At 40.3% G+C, this 20,543-nt stretch overlaps 1 protein-coding gene and 1 pseudogene across 3 annotated transcripts in view; both read left to right on the top strand.

Annotated features, from left to right (window-relative positions):
• Positions 1-1,271: 1,271 nt before the first annotated feature.
• Positions 1,272-20,543, top strand: part of LOC122649580 (glycosylinositol phosphorylceramide mannosyl transferase 1-like) — a 28,805-nt gene continuing 9,533 nt past the window's right edge. For all 3 annotated transcript variants that reach the window (XM_043842785.1, XM_043842783.1, XM_043842784.1), the window contains exons 1-2: positions 1,272-1,576; positions 8,197-8,590. In XM_043842785.1, coding sequence (XP_043698720.1) covers positions 1,377-1,576; positions 8,197-8,590 — 594 coding nt within the window. In that variant the 5' untranslated portion in view covers positions 1,272-1,376. The remainder of the gene's footprint in view (positions 1,577-8,196; positions 8,591-20,543) is intronic.
• LOC122652894 lies at positions 15,507-18,174 on the top strand (annotated as a pseudogene).

Below are 20,543 nucleotides of genomic sequence, written 5' to 3'. Positions count from 1 at the left end.
TAAGAGATTTGCTTGGTTATATTGACCAGTCACAACAATACCTAATGCTTAGGTGGAGGGCACTTCCAAAGCACTATCATGCCACACTCCTCTAGATAATATTCCTTAACTAGGACAATGAAAGCTTAAAATTTATCCCAAAGAATACTTTAAGGGGAAAGGAATACCATCTAGTTGCGTAATCTGTGTATTTAAGCCTAGAAGCACGCGAAAATACCATGCTGATCCCATGGAAAGGTGGAAATTCTATCTAGGACAATGTTTGCGTGCACACTCCCATTGGCTAGCATGCACGTACAGGCTCTAGAAGCCCAGGGAATGATCTCTTTACCATACTTTATTTTTTATTTTTCTTTTTGAAGAAAAATTCTCTCATGAGACTATACCACCCATGCCTAGACACAGAGTATTTCGCCCCACCCCAATGATAGGTGGAAATCCCATCCCATGATACCAACACCTAGGGCCATGCTCCCCACATAGAATGCCGACCCTTTCTTTTTTCAATTGTTCTTTTGCTTTAATGACAGGTTCTTAAGAGACTCAATTAGCTCATCTTTCTATTTATGGAGCTTGAAAGTAAACAAGATAAAATAAAATATCCAACATTATTAGATTATTAGATTGCTTTATTATTATAACATTTTTATTCTTGTTATTAGTGACTATCGTTTTTTTCAGAGTGGATTTTTACGGAGGGGATTCAGATCCTCTACTGCCAAACTGTCTGATAGGATCGTATTGCCCAGACATGGTGCTGCGTGCAAAGACCGCCATACCCGAGCGTAATGCGTTAGTTTAATGGATCCGTTCCGTATCTCTTACTTGAGAAAATATTTTCTCTCTCTCTCTCTTTGGGCACAATTTTTGTCACAAAATGTGGGGCCGATTGTTCTATCACTCTGGCAACTGTTATAAAATGATTGGATAGTTGGATCGTCGGCCACTTCCATTCATTCCATCGAGTCTCTTTTCTCTTTCGGATCTGATTCCTAAAGAAGAAAACAAAAACTTAAGTTGAAAAATCAGATTATAGAGACGTTCGGTCGATGGCTGACCATGAGACAATGATCCTTGAGAGCGATGGGATTACAGATCCCATCATTTCATCATCACTCATAAAATTCTCTCACTGTTCTTTCGTTACGAATCGTATTCTTCGTTATCGAATGGGCGTTACTACCTTTCCCTTTCATGATTTCATCAGCATCTGCTTTACTGTTGTTCCTCTGCAACTCCTCAGAGGGGAGCCTTGTCTGAGCTTTATCAATGGAGGAATCGAAAAGGCTGGTGCTACTCGACTACACTCCTCGTCCCTTGTGAAAACATGCTTTGCGGACTCCGATCGGTGGTGAGTCTGATAATAAATTGGTGTGATGAGAAGGAACTACATTAGCCGCAGGATTCTGCAGAGATTCTGTAGTCAGGTTGTGATCTCCTCCATTGGATCCATTAAGATTAAGCTGCTGCTATGCTGCTGTATTGCTTTTACTGTTGTGTTCATTGCTGGTCGTGCCGTGACTTCTATGGGATGGAGACACCGCCACGAGTCTCTTCGACACTTCTCTACTCCTAGGTTCGTTCAAGAGAAGTTCTCTTCTGTTTTTTTTTTTTAATGCTATCCTGTCCTGGATTGAACTTATTCTTTTTATGGAATGGAATCTAATTGAATTTATAGTGCGGCTCGATGATTTTTTTTTTCTTTTTGCTTAAAATTGAGAATCTGGTTGTTAATGTTACAATTTTCACCACTGAGCCCTAGGTCTTGGATCTGGCGAGTTAGTTGGTGTTCAAGGCTTATGATGCTTGTTTGCTTTCACTAACGAGCTTCTTTGAATGTTTTATTTGATGAAGATTTAAGCTGTCCTAAAATGCACTTTATCCCCTTGATACAGTTGCTTCAATTACTTATCTTGATTTAAGCTGTCCTAAAATGTTTTATTTGAACCTTTTGCCTTTTGTTTTGTTCTTTCTATGTTGTGGTTGATTTCATTAAAGTAGTTCAGTTTTTGCTGCTTTTAGTAGTCTAATTAATTAAGTTCCTGTAGGTTTCCTTTTGCTACTCAAAAGGCCAACCTGACTTTGTAAAGTTCTTGAAATGGTCTGCTTTTGAATATCCAAACATGGTCTTCGGATTACTTAAGAAGCAACTTCGTATCACTTTTAAGATCCTGTGTTTGTGAAATTCATGTTTAATTTTCAAAAGGTTTCTCTCTCTTTTAGATTAGTTTATAGTCCGTTGCCATCTTTGTGAACATGATGAACCTTGGAACCTTTGTTTGGGGATTTGTTGAAAAATTTAAAGGATGAGGCAGCATACTTGCTTTTGCTTGGTTGTTGCATTTGGAAGGCATTCACGTGTAGAATATCCCTTGCTCTGTGTGTCTTTTTCCTCTATTTATTACAAGTTTTCTGGTAATTGGAGTTGGACGGGGGGGGTGTTTTAAGTGTTTTGTTCTTAATCTACTGGTGATTGTTCCCCTGTTCATGCAAGAGTTAGAAGTCATGAAATAAAAGTTTAGTTTGTATAAACTATAAAGAAGTTAAAATTGGCCGATTTTTATACGCTTTAGGGTAATGTGGTCTATGATATCCAGAGACTTCAGACAAGCCAGGTGATTAGTGCGACAAAGGTGTAAATTACAAATGAATCAACTTTAGGTTTGGTTGTAGGGTGGGCTGTTTTAAAAACATTTAATAGTCAGGATGGTGGAGTGGGATGAGGATTTGTTTGGTAATAGCTTCCTTCCCAGCAACACATTGATAAACTAGTCAATAACTTTTATTTGATTGTTTATTTCTTCTGTAGGTTAGATGCAGCTGGACTTAATTCGTCTGGCTGAACTAGCAAAGGAGTAACCTGCTGTAGAATTCTAACTCCATAGTTGTTTCAGATGCAAATTCCAATGTAGATCTATTCTGGAACTGTCATTTGAGGGGTTTGAGGTGTATCGGAAGACGTATTGGTTCGAATTTGTGTTTATTGCGAACACTAGACAAGTTCTGATGCAGATCTGAAGACATTCAAGGAGGAAGAAGTCCAAGAGAGGGGGCCAATCTGTGGCCTAATATAGCTGCTGTTTTGTTTGCTGATTTATGTGCTTTCATACTTAGATTATTTACTATGTTTTGTCTTGGTTAAGTCTAATTGAACCAGGTTCATTGTTAGGTTCAATTTCAGTTATTTCTATTTAAGTTATTAAGTTAGCAATGTTTAATTGGGTCCACACCTCTCGTACGCACGTAAGGGAGATTGTGTCTTGTAAACCAAGTCGGCTAGGGGGTTTCCTACTCCCAATCTGACTTTGGAGTTTTGGCTATTGACCTATAAATAAAGCAACTTGTTGAAGCTCCTCTTTACCTAACGATTTCTAAATTGAAGCTGCTGCTGTTTGTCTTCTCCATTGAAGATTGCCTTGTGTTTAATCAAGGTTGAAGGGATTGGTGTGTTATCCAATCGACACCTTGTGGTGTGAAGCCCGGGTGGATTGTCTACTGTTCTTATTCAAGTTCTCTGGCTGATTTGCTGGTTTGGAAACCCTATTCTCAGATCATAGCCATTACAAGTAAGCTTTGTTCTTGAATTTTCTGCCACTAAAACCTAGCTTTCTAGAAGATTATATACAAGGGTTTTTTTTTTAGATTAAACAAACTAGCCATCCAATCAATATGAAATTCTTAGTATTACCTTCGTTAACCCTAGAACAGAACTCAATTCAAATCTGAGCCTAGTCTGATGGCTGGATTTGAATAAAATTCTATTTTTCCTATTCTACTCCTATTCCCCATTAAACCTGCAACTTAGACCTTCCTCCCCATTACCGATTCTGATTCTTACCCTATTTAAGCTACTGAAATCAGATTACATCACATCTGAAATCAATGACTCAGTTCCACCTTCTAAACCCTAAAAAGGTAGTACCTGAAATTACCTCTTTACCCCCATTCCTATTACCACTAGGACTACCTCATTCCCAAATATCCAACCACCCGATTGACCTGAAACTTTCAGCATAGCTTTTTCCTCTACATCCCCTACACTTGATACTAATCCTATACCCATCCATCCATCTAATTTGTTGTTATTTGAAACCAACCTAACCTGGACCTATCCTTTGAATATTGATCTTGGTTTTGGCTACTGATTTGAATTCTCAAACCAATACTACATTAAGTTCCTGTGATGGACATTTAATGCTTAATTTGGTTTCAACAAAAAATTGAGAGAAATGGGTAATTAGGAGTTGCAATTAAGTGGATTTAGAGTTTTGCGGAAGTTCGGATGGATTTGACTGATCTCTCCTGCCTAAGAGGAGGAAGGCGATCATGGTATTGGGGTTAAGAAGCTCTTGATGAATAGAATCAAATTGACTAGGAAATGTTTCAGGTCATAGGGAGCTGTGATACTGGTCTTCGGAATGTATTATGGCAACAAACAAGTTCTTGAAACCGAACATCAGAATAACAGTGGAATATTTGATGATGGTATAGAAACAGTTTTCTGGAAGGATAACTAATGTAAGACTGGAATACCAGTCCTAAAAACCCACAAAAATCCAAACAAGAACAGAACCAGAATTAGAAACTGAGGGTTTACGATCAAACCAGCCAAGTGATGGTCACCACACTTGGATCGAGTGTAGATAACAGTAGGGGAAAGCTTGTCTCCAAAGTTGATTCAATTCTGATGGTCTGATGTAGAGATATCAAGGAGTTACCAAAATATAAGGTTTGAAGAAACCTTCCAAAACAAACTGTTCAGGGCTTCCAGCAGTAGCCAAGTGTCAGGCTTGGTGAAAGAAGCCTGGTCTGCAACTTTGGGTCAATTCTGATGGTTAGAATTGGAGATGGAAAGGTGAGAATGAAAATAGAAAGTATGGAAATTATGAAAGCTTCAGGCAGTGGGATGGGGTGGAAGTATCAATTGAGTGGAGTTAATGGGGAGGGGAATCTGAGTTTCAAAACCTAGCAAGGTAGGTGGTGATTTGAAGGTGATATGGAAATAGAAGGTTCAGTCAGAAAGTTGTAGAGGTGAACAGCAGCTTCACTCGATGGTCTTCTCAGCAGCACAACTACACTGAGGTAGCAGATGATTCCTGTTAAGAAAACAACGCCCAAAAATGGCGATTTGCAGAAGAAAAACGAAAGAGAAGCAACACACAACACAGAAGATTTATGTGGTTCACCCCCAAGATGGGAAGCTACGTCCATGGCCGAGCAACAAAACAAATTTCACTATACCTCTGGAAATATTACAAACCCTCAAATTTTACTCACTAACCTCTCAAAGAGATAAGAACACTTTACAGAAAAGCCCTAACCCGAGAAAGTACAGAAATGCCCCTAGACCCAAAAAATGCCAAACCGGACAGGGTCGAACCAAAACATAACATATGTCTTAAAACATATCGATGGGAAGGTCTCGACGAGCCCAACACAACTCACCGCCTTTGGCAGTGATGTATCCGCTTTTTAGGCCATCCGAACTCGTTTCGAGGCCGAAACAGCCCTCCAAAGATCCCAACTGCACTTTCTGGACCAAAATCAGGTTTCACCAATAACAACTCCAGCCTTGAGAAGGGATATCCAGCAATGGCAGCAGCAGCAGCAGCAGCAGCAGCTTGGAACAACAGAAGCAGCACCCAAATGACCTTCTGGGCAGAAGGATGACCACACAGCAGTCCTGGTTCGATTGGTGGCAGCAATAGCAGTCTTGGGATCAATGGAGGATGGATTCTGATCTTCAAGTTGAGTTCTTAATGAGTTGTTGTAAACACAAACAGAAGCAGCAATGGAGATCGAGCAGGGGTAGGAGAAAAGAGAAGATAGAAGAAGGGGGTAGGGGGAATGGCTCTCTCAGCCTGGGTCTCTCACCCACAGCTATCTCAGCTGTTGCAGCACAGGGGAAACTCCCATACTCGATGGCTAAATTGGCCTGAAGATTCTTTTCTCTAAATTCTAGCTAAATAGAAGTTAACTAAATTAAAACCACTTGGCTTTATAGTTCAGCCACAAATTAGAAACTAATAAATATGGAAACAACTAAAGTGCACCAAATCCAGCTGACTGGTCAAAGGAGGATCCTAGCAAAATCGTGGAGCGCCTTCCTCTCAAAATTGGAGAGCATCTTTGACTGGTCAACGGGGATCCTTGTCACAATCATGGGGCATCTTGGACCCCTGCTTGGCTGGCTCGAGTTGGCCCTGCTGGGCTGACTCAAACTGGTCCATCTCTGGCCCAAAGGGGGCACTGGTCCTTAGTCTCTTCCTCTGGCCAGAATCTACATCAGCTCTCTCCCGCTTAAAAAAAAAATCGACCACAAATTTTGGACTGAGTAGAGCTGGGCTTCATGTTGTGCAAAGCTGTCTTCAGTCCATAGAAAAATTTAGGCTGTTCCTTGGGAATACGAATGTAGTCTAGGAGATGTGGCAGTCACTCTATAGTGTACTTGGGTGGAATGATAAACTCCACATGCTCAACTTCAAAATCTTCAGTCATATCCATGGGTTCATCCTCATATGTGTCGCCAATTAATTCTGATTCAGACTTGAGCTTGTCTTGCAAAGGGACTTCACCTGGTTCCTTACTAGCTGCCAAGGGTTCCATGTGGGACAGTATTAGTAATCGCCTTGCATTTTGCTTTCCTTTACCTGTTTTCTGGCGAATGTGTTTACCATCTTCCTTTCTGAAGCTTTTCCTGATATTTTCTGTAATTTCAGCAGAAAAATAGTGAAGGTATGTTATTACATTCAATGGCATGGTTGCCTTAGATAATACATTAATGGTAAACCCTTGGCGTGGGATTTGGGACTTGCTGCCTGCCTTTGGCCTAGTAAATCTGGCTTAATAGATCTCATTGGTAATTTTTTATTTTTTATTTTCTCCATTGCTGTAGCTCTTCTCCTTTCTCTTGTCTTTCAACTGCAGATTCATGCCATTGTTTGGGTCTGAACTCTAAAGTTCTTTTTCTTTACATAGCAGATATTGCAGTTTGAACTTGGAAGCTTCTCCTAAATGCTAATCCACTTTCATAAGCACTTTCTAAATCTTTAGGAACTAAAAGCTTCTTGGAGGACACCAAAAAGTGTTAAATTTTTATAGAGTTTCTTGATATATTTATATGACTCTTTATGTCTTAAGCAACAATAATAGTAATAAAATAAACAAGTTGACTGTACTTTGAAAACAAAAGGTGGTCCTTAGTACTTAAAATTAAAATAATTTGAAAAACAAAGATACAATACAACTCAACTAAGCTTTATCCTAATTGCTTGGAGCTGTACAAATCCTGTTCCACCATCCCACTCTATCTAGGTTACAAGCGCTCATATTAGTTCTTAGTTTCTTACTACTTCAACCCAACATTTATTTTGGTGTTTCCGTTATCCTTTTAATTCCTGCTTGCATGATACCCCTTTTCCTCGGCCGCACTGTCATTAGTTTTTGTTGCTCCTAATCTTATTATTTCAGTTTACTTTCCTGCAGTTCATTTCTCTCTTTCCCCGTATTAACTATACTTCAATCCCATCATTAACATTCATCTTGTTTCTTGTCGCTAGCATCTTTCTCATAATATCGTCTGCTGTTTGAATGCAAAATAAGTTTGAAAAATAGATACCTTTTCATAAATTAAACGTCTTCTTCACAGTATGTTTAAACTTTGCCTTCTAGAGTTTGTTAGTTGTCTGGTCAAACTTAGCTATCCGACATTATTATGTCCATTGGGGGTTCTTACTGACATAGGGAAAAAAAAAGCATCCTAGTGCACGAGGTTCCCACTACTGCAGGGTCTGGGAGGGGCAAATGTATGCAGCCTTACCCCCGCTTCACGGAGAGGATGTTTCTATGTTTTGAACCCACAATCTGATGGTTGCAATAGTGCAACTTAACTGTTGCGCCAAGGCTCGCCCACTACTTACTGACATAGTAACAGATTACCCAAATAAAAGTAGTCAGAGATCCAAGTGTTTACTTATTTTGATTCAATGGTTCCTTATCCATGGAGATCCTTGCATGCACTGACGATACATCTCCTGCCTCACAGGTTGGTTTTATGTAGGAAGTATATATATATACATCTCCCTTCTCTTCTTTTCCTTGACTTTAGTGGAAAAGAAGGTGGTATGAAGTGTATCTATTGTTCTGTCTTATGGCTATTACCATGTCTATGAACTTGATTGTATCTTTTGTGTACAGGAATGGTTACACTATCTTGATTAATACATGGAAAAGAAATGATCTTCTGAAACAGTCTATTTCCCACTATGCATCCTGTGTGGGGCTTGATTCAATACATATTGTATGGAGTGAACCTGATCCTCCATCAGAGTCTCTTTATGACTTTCTTTGGGATACTATTAAGTCAAACTCAGATGGTAAAGACATTGAACTGAGGTTTGACATAAATAAGGAAGATAGTCTAAATAACCGATTCAAGGAAATTAAGGATTTGAAGACGGTGGCTATATTTTCAGTTGATGATGATATTATATTTCCATGCACTTCAGTAGAGTTTGCTTTCAATGCTTGGCAAAGTGCTCCTGATACCATGGTGGGATTTGTACCCCGTAGTCATTGGGTGGATAAATCGGTATGCATTTACCTTATTGGTTTTTCCCCCCAGGCATTTTATGGGTTATTAGTTTTTCTTCTTTTAACTTTTATTTATTGTTAGATAAACTTCATTTCTTTAGCTTTTCTGACTCTGATACCCCATCGTTGCACAGTCCTTCCTGAATTTCTATATTATAGTGTTGTTTGTGATGCTTCCTCTTGGTTCATGGATCAAGCTGTAACCAAACAGTTTATAGTAATACCAGAATGTATTATCAGCACAAGTTATTCCTGATGTGCAAATGTGGTTCTCTTATTAGTGGTAGATATCGGGCATGAAGTGTATAAGAGAAGTGGATCATAATCCTATTAGTCACACAATCTATTATTAATGCAATCTGAAAATCCAGATTATGGATCTCAGATGCATGCAGGCTCTTGTGATCAAATATGAGATAAATGAAGCAACTGTGTTGCTAAGGAAATAATTCAAATCAATAGGAGCAGAGGAAGGAGAAATGAGATCGATCTGCCTGTGAGGAAGAAGAGAATGGAGAGAGAGAAGAGAGAGGAGAGATCGTAGAAAGAGCGGGGGAAGGAGATCATTGTGGGGGGGGGGGGGGAGAGGAGAGATAAATGAGATCAAGAGGAGGGGGATGGGGAGCTCTCACACACTACTTTTCAAAAACCGAATTTGTGAACTTCCTAAGGTAATAATCTGGAAACAATAAAATAAGACATAGAAAGAATAAAATAATCCCTATCCTAACTTACGGATAGAGTGGGCTCCACTTCTGATGACAGTTATCTAAAACATTTTTGAAAATAATAAATCAACTAACTAATAATTAATCAACCCCACATAATCTATAGAACCTAACTATGGGCCAAAATAAAGTCTTCCAATGCCCGATGGCCCAATAAAGTAATTGCAACATAAATATTGCTACATTTGCGTCTGTGTAGCAATGTGTACAATTGGGTCCAAAAGTATAGATTATAGTGATAAAATAGCAAGTCATAAGATTAACCTTTTCAGTTTCACTGTTTCACCTACACCGGAGTAAAAACTTTATTGATTTTACGAAGTCATTTACAGACGCGGAATTACAAATAGGGTCTTACGCAATGAAAACCACAAACATATGAAAGAAAGAAGAAAGAATAAGAGAACTTGTAGGAGCAGAGCTTCTCTCTCTCTATAAGGGAACCTAAGAAATCTATCAGAACTTGTCTAAGGAAACTTGCTTACAAATGAATGAAAGTGCCGTATAAATAGTGTTAGAAGATGAGAAAGAATGATTGAGAGCTGAAATGCTTGAGTGAGTTATGTCTTCACTCAGCCCCTTTGCTTATAGATTTCATTAATAGGGCAGAATTACAAATATAACCCTCCATAGCCGACTATGATAGCTAGAGAGGGAAATAAAGGAACTAAAACATAGAAAATATCCAAAATACCCAAAATGCCCTTATCTGGTTTACACACTCCCCCTCAAGTTGGTGCATATATATCATGCATGCCCAACTTGACTAAGCTAGGATGAAACAACTTTCCACTTAACCCTATTGTGAAGACATTTGCAAGTTGATCATCTGACTTCACAAAAGGTATACAAATCTGCCCATTTTCTAACTTCTCCTTGATGAAGTGTCTGTCAATCTCCACATGCTTGGTACGTTCGTGCTGTACTGGATTGTGAGCAATGCTGATTGCTGCTTTGTTGTCACAGTACAACATCATTGGAAGATGAACAGAACCACTAATATCTTGGAGCAGACTCTGAAGCCACAAAAGCTCACATATGCCCTGGGCCATGGCACGAAACTCAGCTTCAGCACTGGATCTTGCCACCACATTTTGCTTTTTTACTTCTCCAAGTATCAAGGTTGCCTCCTACAAAAGTACAATAACCTGAAGTGATTTCTAGTCTTGATTCCCACCCCAATCAACATCTGTGTAAGCCTTAATGCGAAGATGATCATGCGGAGAGAGAAGAAGCCATTTTCCTGGAGCTGACTTCAAGTAATGGAGAATATGAAGAACAACCGCCATATGAGTAGAGTAGGGATCATGCTTGAATTGGCTGACCAAGCTTACTGCAAATGCAATGTCCGGTCTGGTATGGGAAAGGTAAATTAATTTTCCCACCAGTCATTGGTATCGACCCTTATCAACTGGATCACCATCTTTCTCTTGCAGACGAGTAGTAGCGTCCAAGGGAGTGTCACATGGATGACACCCTAACAAGCTAGTTTCTGTGAGTAGGTATAAAACATACTTCCTTTGAGAGAGAAAAATGCGTTTGGGAGAATGGGCAACTTCAATCCCAAGAAAGTATTTGAGTTGTCCTAGGTCTTTTATCTCAAATTCTCGTCCCAAGGAAATCTTCAGGTGAGAGACTTCATTTGCATCATTGCCAGTCACAACTATGTCATCAACATAGACTATAAGAAGAGTGACCTTATCTCCATTTCGCTTGATGAACAAGGTGTGATCAACATTGCTCTGTTTGTATCCTACAAAGATCATTGCCTTATGAAACCTGCCAAACCAAGCCCGAGAAGATTGCTTCAGCCTATATAATGCCTTGTTCAGCCTACAAACCTTCCCATGAGTGTTGTTACAAGAAAAGCCAGGAGGGACCTCCATATATACCTCCTCTTCCAGCTCTCCATGAAGGAATGCATTTTTACATCCAATTGTTGCAATTCCCAGCCTAGATTGACAGCATATGACAATAGGACCCGAACAGTATTTAACTTTACAACTGAGGCAAATGTCTCCTGATAGTCAATCCCATAAGTCTGGGTAAAGCCCTTTGCCACAAGTCTGGCCTTGTATCTGTCTACTAATCCATCCACCTTCTGCTTGATAACAAATAACCACTTACAGCCAACTGGTTCTTGCGTGGAGGAAGAACCACTAGCTCCCAAGTCTCATTTTTTGATAATGCACTCATCTCTTCCATCATGGCTACTTTCTACTTTGGATCTGCAATTGCCTCCTGCCATTTCTGAGGAATAGAAACAGAGGAAAGAGAGGACATGAATGCACGATAGGAAGGAGATAAAGCATCGTAGGAAACAAAATTGGAGATGGGATGTTTGGTGCAAGACCTAATGCCTTTACGGGCAGTAATAGGTAAATCAAGAGAAGGATCCTTACCAAGTAATGAAGCAGAGTTTGGATCTGGATCAGGATCTGACGATTGGAGAAGAGGTACGGTAGTGGTGGTCTCAACTTGCTCTTTGTGCTTCCGGGTATAGATTTTGTCAACAGGAATCTGACTCACAGATCTACGCTTCCCCTGAATAGGAGTAGAAGGTGGAAGCTCTGGACAGGAAGGCTCCCCCTGAATAGGAGCTGGAAGAATAGCAGACACGTCTTCAAAGCCTAGATCATGTTCCACCTGAAGAGGTGGTGGAGAATAATATGCCAGGGACTCATGGAAGACTATATCCATAGTAACAAAGGTACGCCAAGTAGGTGGGTGATAACACTTTTATCCTTTCTGGGTGGCAGAGTAACCCAAAAAAATACACCGAATGCTCTTAGGATCCAGCTTGCCATGAGGATGGTGGTTGCGAGCATAACAGACACAACCAAAAATTTTGGGAGGCACCACAAAAGAGGAAGAACCTTGGAGAAGGTCAATAGGTGTACGACCATCAAGGACACGAGTAGGCATTCTGTTGATGAGGTAGGCAGCAGTGAGGATGGCATCGCTCCAATATTGGGGGGGAATAAGACGAGCAAACATAATGGCCCGAGCCACTTCAAGAGGGTGTCTGTTTTTTCTCTTAGCCACACCATTCTGGGCAGGAGTGTCAACACAACTGGTCTGATGAATGATTCCATTTTCATCCAAATACGTTTGGAATTGTCCCTCCATGTATTCTCTGCCATTATCGCTCCTCAGAATTTTTAATGTGGCACCAAACTGGGTCTGAATCATGCGATGAAAGTGCTGAAAACAGCGAAAGACTTCATTTTTTGTGTTGCATCATGTAAACCTAAGTGGTCCGAGTAAAGTAGTCAATAAAGGAAACAAACCAACGATGGCCAGAAATGGAGACACGACGGGCAGGGCCCCACACTTCAGTATGAACTAAAACAAATGGAGAAATACTTCTTTTATTTAATGGAGAATAGGTTGAACGAGTCTGCTTGGCCAAAACACAGGCCTCACATAATAACTCGTCCGGTTTACAATCCTTGACAAGATGAGGAAACAAAAAAGCTAAAGTTCGAAGTGGAGGGTGACCAAGCCTACAATGCCATAGATGGAGATCTGGAGATGTGACTGAATGTACTTGATGAGCTGAGGATGAAGCTGATGGTGAACAAGTCTGACCCGTGTTGAGTATGTAGAGACCACCATGTACCTTACCGCCCCCAATCGTGTGCCCCTTCACCAGATCTTGTATGACACAATGAAAGGGAAAGCAAGTTATTTTGTAGTTCAAATCTTTGGTTAGACTACTAATGGGAAGAAGATTAGTAGGAAATGAAGGAACATGCAAAACAGAATTTATTATAAGGGTAGGAGAGCAGTGAATGGAACCCTTTCCATGTATGGGAGAAAGGGAACCATTAGCCGCTCGAATAGTTTCTTTTCTAGAACAAGGAGAATAATGATAAAGACATGGGAGGAACCAGTCATGTGGTCAGTGGCACCGGAGTCTATTATCCAAGGATTGGAGACAGCTGATGCACAATGACTACGGACCGGAATACTTGAGGCAAAGTAAGAACCAGAAGAGGCAGCAGGTGCAGACGCCGTAGAAGGTGCATTGGAAGGTGTCTGGAGTATGCGACGGAGAGCTAATAGCTCATCCGGAGAAAAACCAGTGTCAGTAGAGGGGATTGTAGCAGTACGCAGCAGCTTCAGTCAGATTTGCCTTCGGTTTGAGCTTCCCCCGGCCTCGTTTCGCCTCAAAATCAGCGGGCTTCCCATGTAACTTCCAACACTGAGCCTTGGTGTGATAAGGGTTGTTGCAGTGTTCACACTTGACAAGCTCCTTGGAGGCAGCATTACCATAATCAGTAATGGTAATGGGAGTAGTCTGTACGGCAGACCTAGCAACAGTAGGAGCATGTAACATCGCAGCCCGATGAGTCTCCTCTGTATAAACCATGGCAAAGGACTGCTCTAGTGTAGGAAAGAGAGATTGGTTCAGCACTTGCATTCTAATAGGGTCATACTCCACATTCAGACCTGCCAAGAAGTCGTTCACAGGGATACTGTCAATGTGTTTACGGTAAGCAGCAATATCAGTATGTGTAGAGGGCTGATAGTTGGAGTAATGATCCAATTGCTGCCACAAGCTTTTGAGGACAGCATAGTATGTAGAGATAGACATCTCCTTCTAAGTGAGGTCATGGGACTTCTTGCGAATCTCATACACCTAAGTCACATTCCCCCAACACGTCCATAAGTCTCCTTGGCGGCACTCCAGATCTGATGGGCCGTCTCCATAAGCAAGAAATTGTCAGACTGATCTGGTTGCATAGATTGGAGCAAGTAAGACATCACCATAGCATCATGTGACATCCACTTCTCTTACGGAGAACCTTGTTCAGCCGGCATAGTGTTAGTCCCAAGGATATAGCCAGTAAGACCACGACTAGCAATGGTCAAGTAAGTAGTTTGTGACCACTTGAGGTAATTTGTACCATTGAGCTTGATAGGAGCAGTAAGAGGAAGCAACTCTGTCCGGGACTGTCCATCAAGCCCAGAAGTTGCAGAAGAGGAGTCTGAACCTGTCATGATGATTCAAAGAAATGCTCCAACAAACGGCAGCAACACAAGAAAGTAATTGCTGAAAAAGGAAACAACAATATCCCCAAGAAATCTCCAATAAAATAGGCTGAAGAATTGATCGAGTACTCTTCAATGATGATGAAAGAAGTCCTCAAAATTTCACACCAATCTGAGAAGGAAACTATAAGAGGCAAATCATCAAACACCTGGTGAGCACCCTTGTGTGCTGAAATCGATAGCTGAAGGGCTGAGGCTGCTGTTGAAGGGTGCTGATGTGTGCAGAAAGAAGATTAATAGAAGCTGTCCAAGGGTGCTGAGGTGGATCTTCAAGGATGGAAGACTCGATCTCCAATATTTGGGCAGATTCGATCTTCAAGAGATAAAGACTCCAAAATTGCAGAAAGTGGCAGCACCTATCAATCCACGAACAATCTTCTAAAACATAATCTGATTGAGGTAGGTAGAGGACAGCACAAGATCAATCGATCACCTCATATGTGCTGCCCTTAGTGCAGATTTCAGACCAAGAAGAAAGGGAGAAGAAGAGGAAGAAGGTGGGGAAGGTAAAGAAGATCGAAGGTGAAGAGAGGGCTGTTACAGAGAGAGAGAAACGATGGGGTTAAAGGCTGGTTCTAACCCTAGATTAGATTTGCTCTGATACCATGTTAAAAGATGTGAAAGAATGATTGAGAGCTGAAATGCTTGAGTGAGTTATGTCTTCACTCAGCCGCTTTACTTATAGATTTCATTAATAGGGCAGAATTACAAATATAACCCTCCATAGCCGACTATGATAGCTAGAGAGGGAAATAAAGGAACTAAAACATAGAAAATAACCAAAATACCCTTATCGGGTTTACATATCTCAACAAATAGAAAAAGTAAACCACTAGTTAACATTATTACAAAAAGTAAATGAATAGTGTTTTACTATTCATTGGCATTTTCAGGAACAATATCCAGAAGAACGAATTTTTTCTTTGCTTCTGTCTCTTCTGTCTTTGTCTCTGTGGGTCTATTTTCACATAGGCTTCACATGTCAGTATAAGAATGAATTTTTGTTAATCGTTTGTCTTCAAAGTGGGGTCCATCATCACCTGTTTTTCATGTGAACATGTTGGAGAGGATAAGAATGAATTGTTATCGTCCTTTATTGTGGGGTCTATTCACGTGGGTTTCACATGAATGACGCAAGGGCTCGTGTCATGGTTCTTGCATGTTCTAGATGTTTCGAGCTTCAACAACATCTTCGCTGGGTGAGCTGGCTGGTGACGAAGCTTGTAACATTTTTGATGTCTCGATTAATTCTTCTGCTTCAAGAATGATATCAAATGGAGCACGGAAATTTTGTAGATTCTTCCAATTTGTTAATAGGAGATCTACTTCATTAATCTGTTGTTCAGATCTTTTATAATCAATGGGCAGAGTTGTAGCAAAGATTTGCTGTCCATCAGTAATTTTGAAGGTAGTGCGCATCGTGCTATAATCTGCTTCTGTGTCATGTAACTCGACTAGTTGACAACAACACATTGTATCAGGGTGTGCATTTTTAGCAACTTGCTCTGAACTATCAATTGTTGGTGGTCCTTGGTAGTCAAACTCATTTGCTTGGTACAGGAGCCAGAACTGATACGGTTGAAAGAACTGTTCTTTTTGCCTCCATCCAAGAGTACCAAAGATACGAAAAACCAAATACTTTTCAAATTTCTAATTTTTTGAGACATGGAAAAGTATTGATTTAATCATAACGGGAAACCTCGATAATTGATCCCAGCCATTTGAAATAAAAACAGGTGAAGATGGATCCCACTTTGAAGACGAACGATTAATAAAAATTCATTCTTATCTTGACATGTGAAGACGGACCCACAAAGACAAAGACAGAAGCAAATAAAAATTCGTTCTTCTGGATACTATTCCTGAAAATGCCAATGAATAGTCAAACACTATTCATTTGAATAATATAAATGAATAGTAAACAGTATTCATTTATTTTTTGTAATTGTGTTAAATAGTGTTTTTCTTATTTCATTTATATCGATTTTCATTCATTTGTAATCTTAAATTGGATCAAGGCAAGATTCAAAAGGCAAACATATTAGGTAATATAAATACTTTTGAAAAAATATTACAGGAATTTGTGAAAGAATTGTTCCAATGTCTTCTGTTGGTTACCTTTCATGGTAAACATTGCTTAACCAGCTAGTTTATGCCAATTCTCTGTGGAGAAAATAGTTGTTGCTTGGGAACTGGAGTAAAGCATTGGGGTTCCTCGCCATTTCATGCAACTTGGACCTGAGAGTTTTGAATATACATTTTGTATCATTTATTGAATAAGAATAAAAAAAGCTACCTATGTGTCTCAGTGGAGTAGATGTTTTTTTTTGCTAAATATAGTTTGATCTGTATAACTGTAACTTTCATTGTTTATCTGAGCTCCAATGGATTTGGTTGTCCTTTGATATTCCATGGTTTTATACCAATTAGACCACTATCCTTAATCTCTGAGTGCAATTATTTGCTTAATATTCCTTAAAAGTAATCTGAATGTTTTAAAACCTATTTTAGAGATTTACCTGAATGGGCCTAGGTCAAGTCAAAGGGTTCAACCATCATGTCGAATTTTTAATCAAGATATTAAGCCATAGATACTTGGTCCACAGTTTTCTTTCATGGGTTGCAAATTGCTACTTATCTTTTTTTGGCAACATGATTGATATAATAGTAATCACTTACTAATAATCTCTCTTATTATTAGATATTAAGTTTCCTAATGACTTTCTGAAACTTTAAAAATCCAAATGAGATATTTGTATGACAAAAAATTAGGAATGTGTTATGCCATCTGTCCCTACATAATTTGCACTTCCCAGGACTGATATTACTACAAAGAATGTGGAGCCAGAAGTTCCTTATTTTTCTGGATAGACACGGAGATTCTTTGATTGGTTAAAGTTGAGAAGAGTGAAGAATAGAATGATTTTGGCTTGTCAAGAAGACAGAGGCCACCACTTTATTTATAGGGAAAATTATGCGCACACCCCTTGTGCTTTGCCTAAAATAAGAATAAACCCGAGGTTTCCAAAAACCAGCTTGTACACCCCCTTGATTTATAAAAAAACATAAAATTAACAGTTCATTAAGAACTCAACGTTAACTGATGACGTGGGATATAATTTGCACTTGAAATGACACTTATATCCTCATTGTCTGAGTCTCCTCCCCCGCCCCGGCAACCGACCTTCTCCACCCTCTCCAGCTCTGCAGCTCTCTCCTCTTCCCTCCTGACACTCAGTTTCTCTCACTCTCCCGCTGGCGAAAGCAGAACCGGCATTCCTCAGTTCATTCCTTCTCCAAGATGAGGCCGACAAGGCCCTCCTCCTCGACCCAAAAGACTCTGCAGCGCACATCCTGAAAACCTTAGTTCTCCATTTGCAGGGCCACAAATCCTCTGCCCTCAGATCACTCGATATCGTTCTCTCCCCACCAGCCGTCAAGACTCTCCGGTTGCGAGCGAGGGGATGCCCTCTTCAAACATGCTGAGTTGCAGTTCGCAATGAATCGCCAGCATAGGGTTGACTCGGCATTGTCAGACCTGGTCGAGGTGGTGATGCTTAGCCCAGAAAATTTCATGTTGTTTTGTCTCTTGGGTCAGTGCTACGAGGAGAAAGAGATGATGGAAGAAGCCGAGCAGGCGTACGAGGAGGCCATCAAAATCCAACCCAGTGCATCCGCAGCCCGTCAGGGTTTGGATCGAGGGCGACAACTACTTCAGAATGGTTTGAATGTAAACCCAGTTAGATTCCCCATTCGATTTTGGTACCACAACGAGCAAGCTTTGTCCTTTGCTTGATTGAAGTCAAATATGATTAACAAGCTTTGGTGTTTTTTGGGTAGAAAACGAGCAAGCTTGATTGAAGTCAAAGTCATGCAAGTGGACGATGTTCAATCAATAAAACCCACTAGTGGGTTTAGGCCCTGAACCATATTTGGAAGTAGAGAGATCCCAGAAAGCTTCAATCTTAAAATTGCAGGATTCAAAAGAACGATTACCCTTCTTTTTCCTGAAAAATCGAGGATTAGCGATGACTTTGAGAGCAGATGATGATGGGTCATCTCCGACGTTGATGCTGAGGCCTTGGCCCATGAGATTCGTGCACCAGGTAACTGTGATCAGAAGCTGCTTTTGTGTAGAGAGCTTGGTTTTGTAGTGGCAGGTCACTGCATTTTGGATCAAAGGAATCAGGGTTTGGGAACGACAAGCCTAGCTCGCCGAGGCAGAATCAGCTACTAATGGCATATTCGCTGAAACAAGCAGCCATATCTGTCATTGCAGAGATTATTTCAGTTGGAGCAAAAAGAAATTGGAGATGAAACCTCTGAAACAGAAAGCTTAGAGAGAGAGAGAGAGAGAGAGAGAGAACAGAGACAGATTTGGAGTAGACAATGGGTGGGGTTTGGGGAAGACAACGGTCATTGGTTTGTGAAGGGTGTTATGAAAGGGTATAAGAGTCATTTCATGTCCAAAGTATATCCCAGGTCATCAGTTAACATTGAGTTCTTAACGTATTGTTAATTTTGTGTTTTTTTAAAAATCGAGGGGGTGTACAAGCTGTTTTTGCAAACCTTGGGTTTATTCTTATTTTAGGCAAAGTACAGGGGCTGTACAGTAATATTTTCCTTATTTATAATTAGAGATCATTACAATAATGGAAATAAAATCCTAGCATAATCACATGTGCATAATGAACCTAGACACACTAGTGTATCCGGGTCTGGGTCACGGGTCGACCGGTCATCCATTAATATTCCCCCTCAAGTTGGTGCATAGATATCTCGCATGCCCAACTTGGAAACAATCGGATGGAAGGATTTGACTGTTAAGCCTTTAGTGGAAACATCAACTAGTTGGTTCTGAGTTGTAATAAACAGAGTGCAAATCAAACCTTCTTCAATACTCTCTTTGATGAAGTGTCAATCAATCTCAACTTGTTTTGTCCTATCATGCTGAACAAGGTTATGAACTATAATAATTGCAGCTTTATTATCAGAGTAGAGACTCATAGGCCCTTCTGGTGCTATTCTCAAATCCTGGAGAAGTTTCTTCAACCAAATGAGTTCGCAAAGCCCTTATGCCATTTCCCTGTATTTTGCCTCAACACTGGACCTAGAAACCACGAATTATTTCTTGCTCCTCCAAGTTACCAAATTCCCTCCAAGGAATGTGCAGTAGCCTGAAGTGGATCTTTGGTCATCAGTAGAGCTAGCCCAGTCAGCATCAATGGAGGATTCTAACTTCAGATTCCCATTATTTGAGAATAGAATGCCCTTTCCAGGAGCAGACTTTAAATACCGAAGAATTCTGTAAACTACCTCAAGATGTATAGTCTTTGAATCATGTAGGAAACGACTGACAACTCCTACGGCATAGGCAATGTTTGGCCTGGTGTGAGATAAATATACAAGTCTACCGATGAGGTGTTGATAACGCTCCTTTTCTACAGGGTCACTACCAGTGTTGCTGAGTTGGTGGTTAACTTCAATGGGAGAATCCGTAAGCTTGTAACCAAACATCTCAGTTTCTTCAAAAAGGTCTAAAACATACTTTCTTGGAGAAATGAAGATTCCTTTGTTGGATCTAGCTACTTCGATTCCCACTTGAGGAGCCCTAGGTCCTTAGTTTCGAACTCGGTTTCCAGTCGAGTCTTTAGAAGGGAGATTTTTCCTGATCATCTTAATGTAGTCCTAGATAGGTAGGAGACCTACTAGGAGCCAAACAACAAGATCAAATAACAAAAGGGGCTGCTGGTTCGAATGGACAGCACTAGGATTTAGGTCAATTCCTAGGGTTTGGGTTGGATATTGGGAAAGGGGTTTATAGGGTATTAATGGGTAGGTCTAGGGGGTCAAAATGGTATAAAAAGGTTTAGGGATTGGATGAGTTTTGAAATTCTGCAATTTTGGACAGAATTGAGTTGCAGGTTTTGGGCTTTAATGGAGTTGGGGTTTATGGGATTCAAACAAAAAATAAAGGGGATCAATTGGGGGAAAGGATTAGAGGATTAGAAAAAGAATTTTGGCGTCAAACTTACTGGAGATTCCACTGGCAGCAAGCTTCGACAGTTGGGAAGGATAAAGCCACCTTTGAATTTGAAGAAGATCCTCCCAGCCGTCACGGCATAAGGAGTCAATCAGATTCCACCAGTCCCTTTCCACCTTGAT

This window comes from Telopea speciosissima, chromosome 2, assembly GCF_018873765.1.
Source record: "Telopea speciosissima isolate NSW1024214 ecotype Mountain lineage chromosome 2, Tspe_v1, whole genome shotgun sequence".
Taxonomy (NCBI): Eukaryota; Viridiplantae; Streptophyta; class Magnoliopsida; order Proteales; family Proteaceae; genus Telopea; species Telopea speciosissima.
This window is presented reverse-complemented; position numbering and strand designations above follow the sequence as displayed.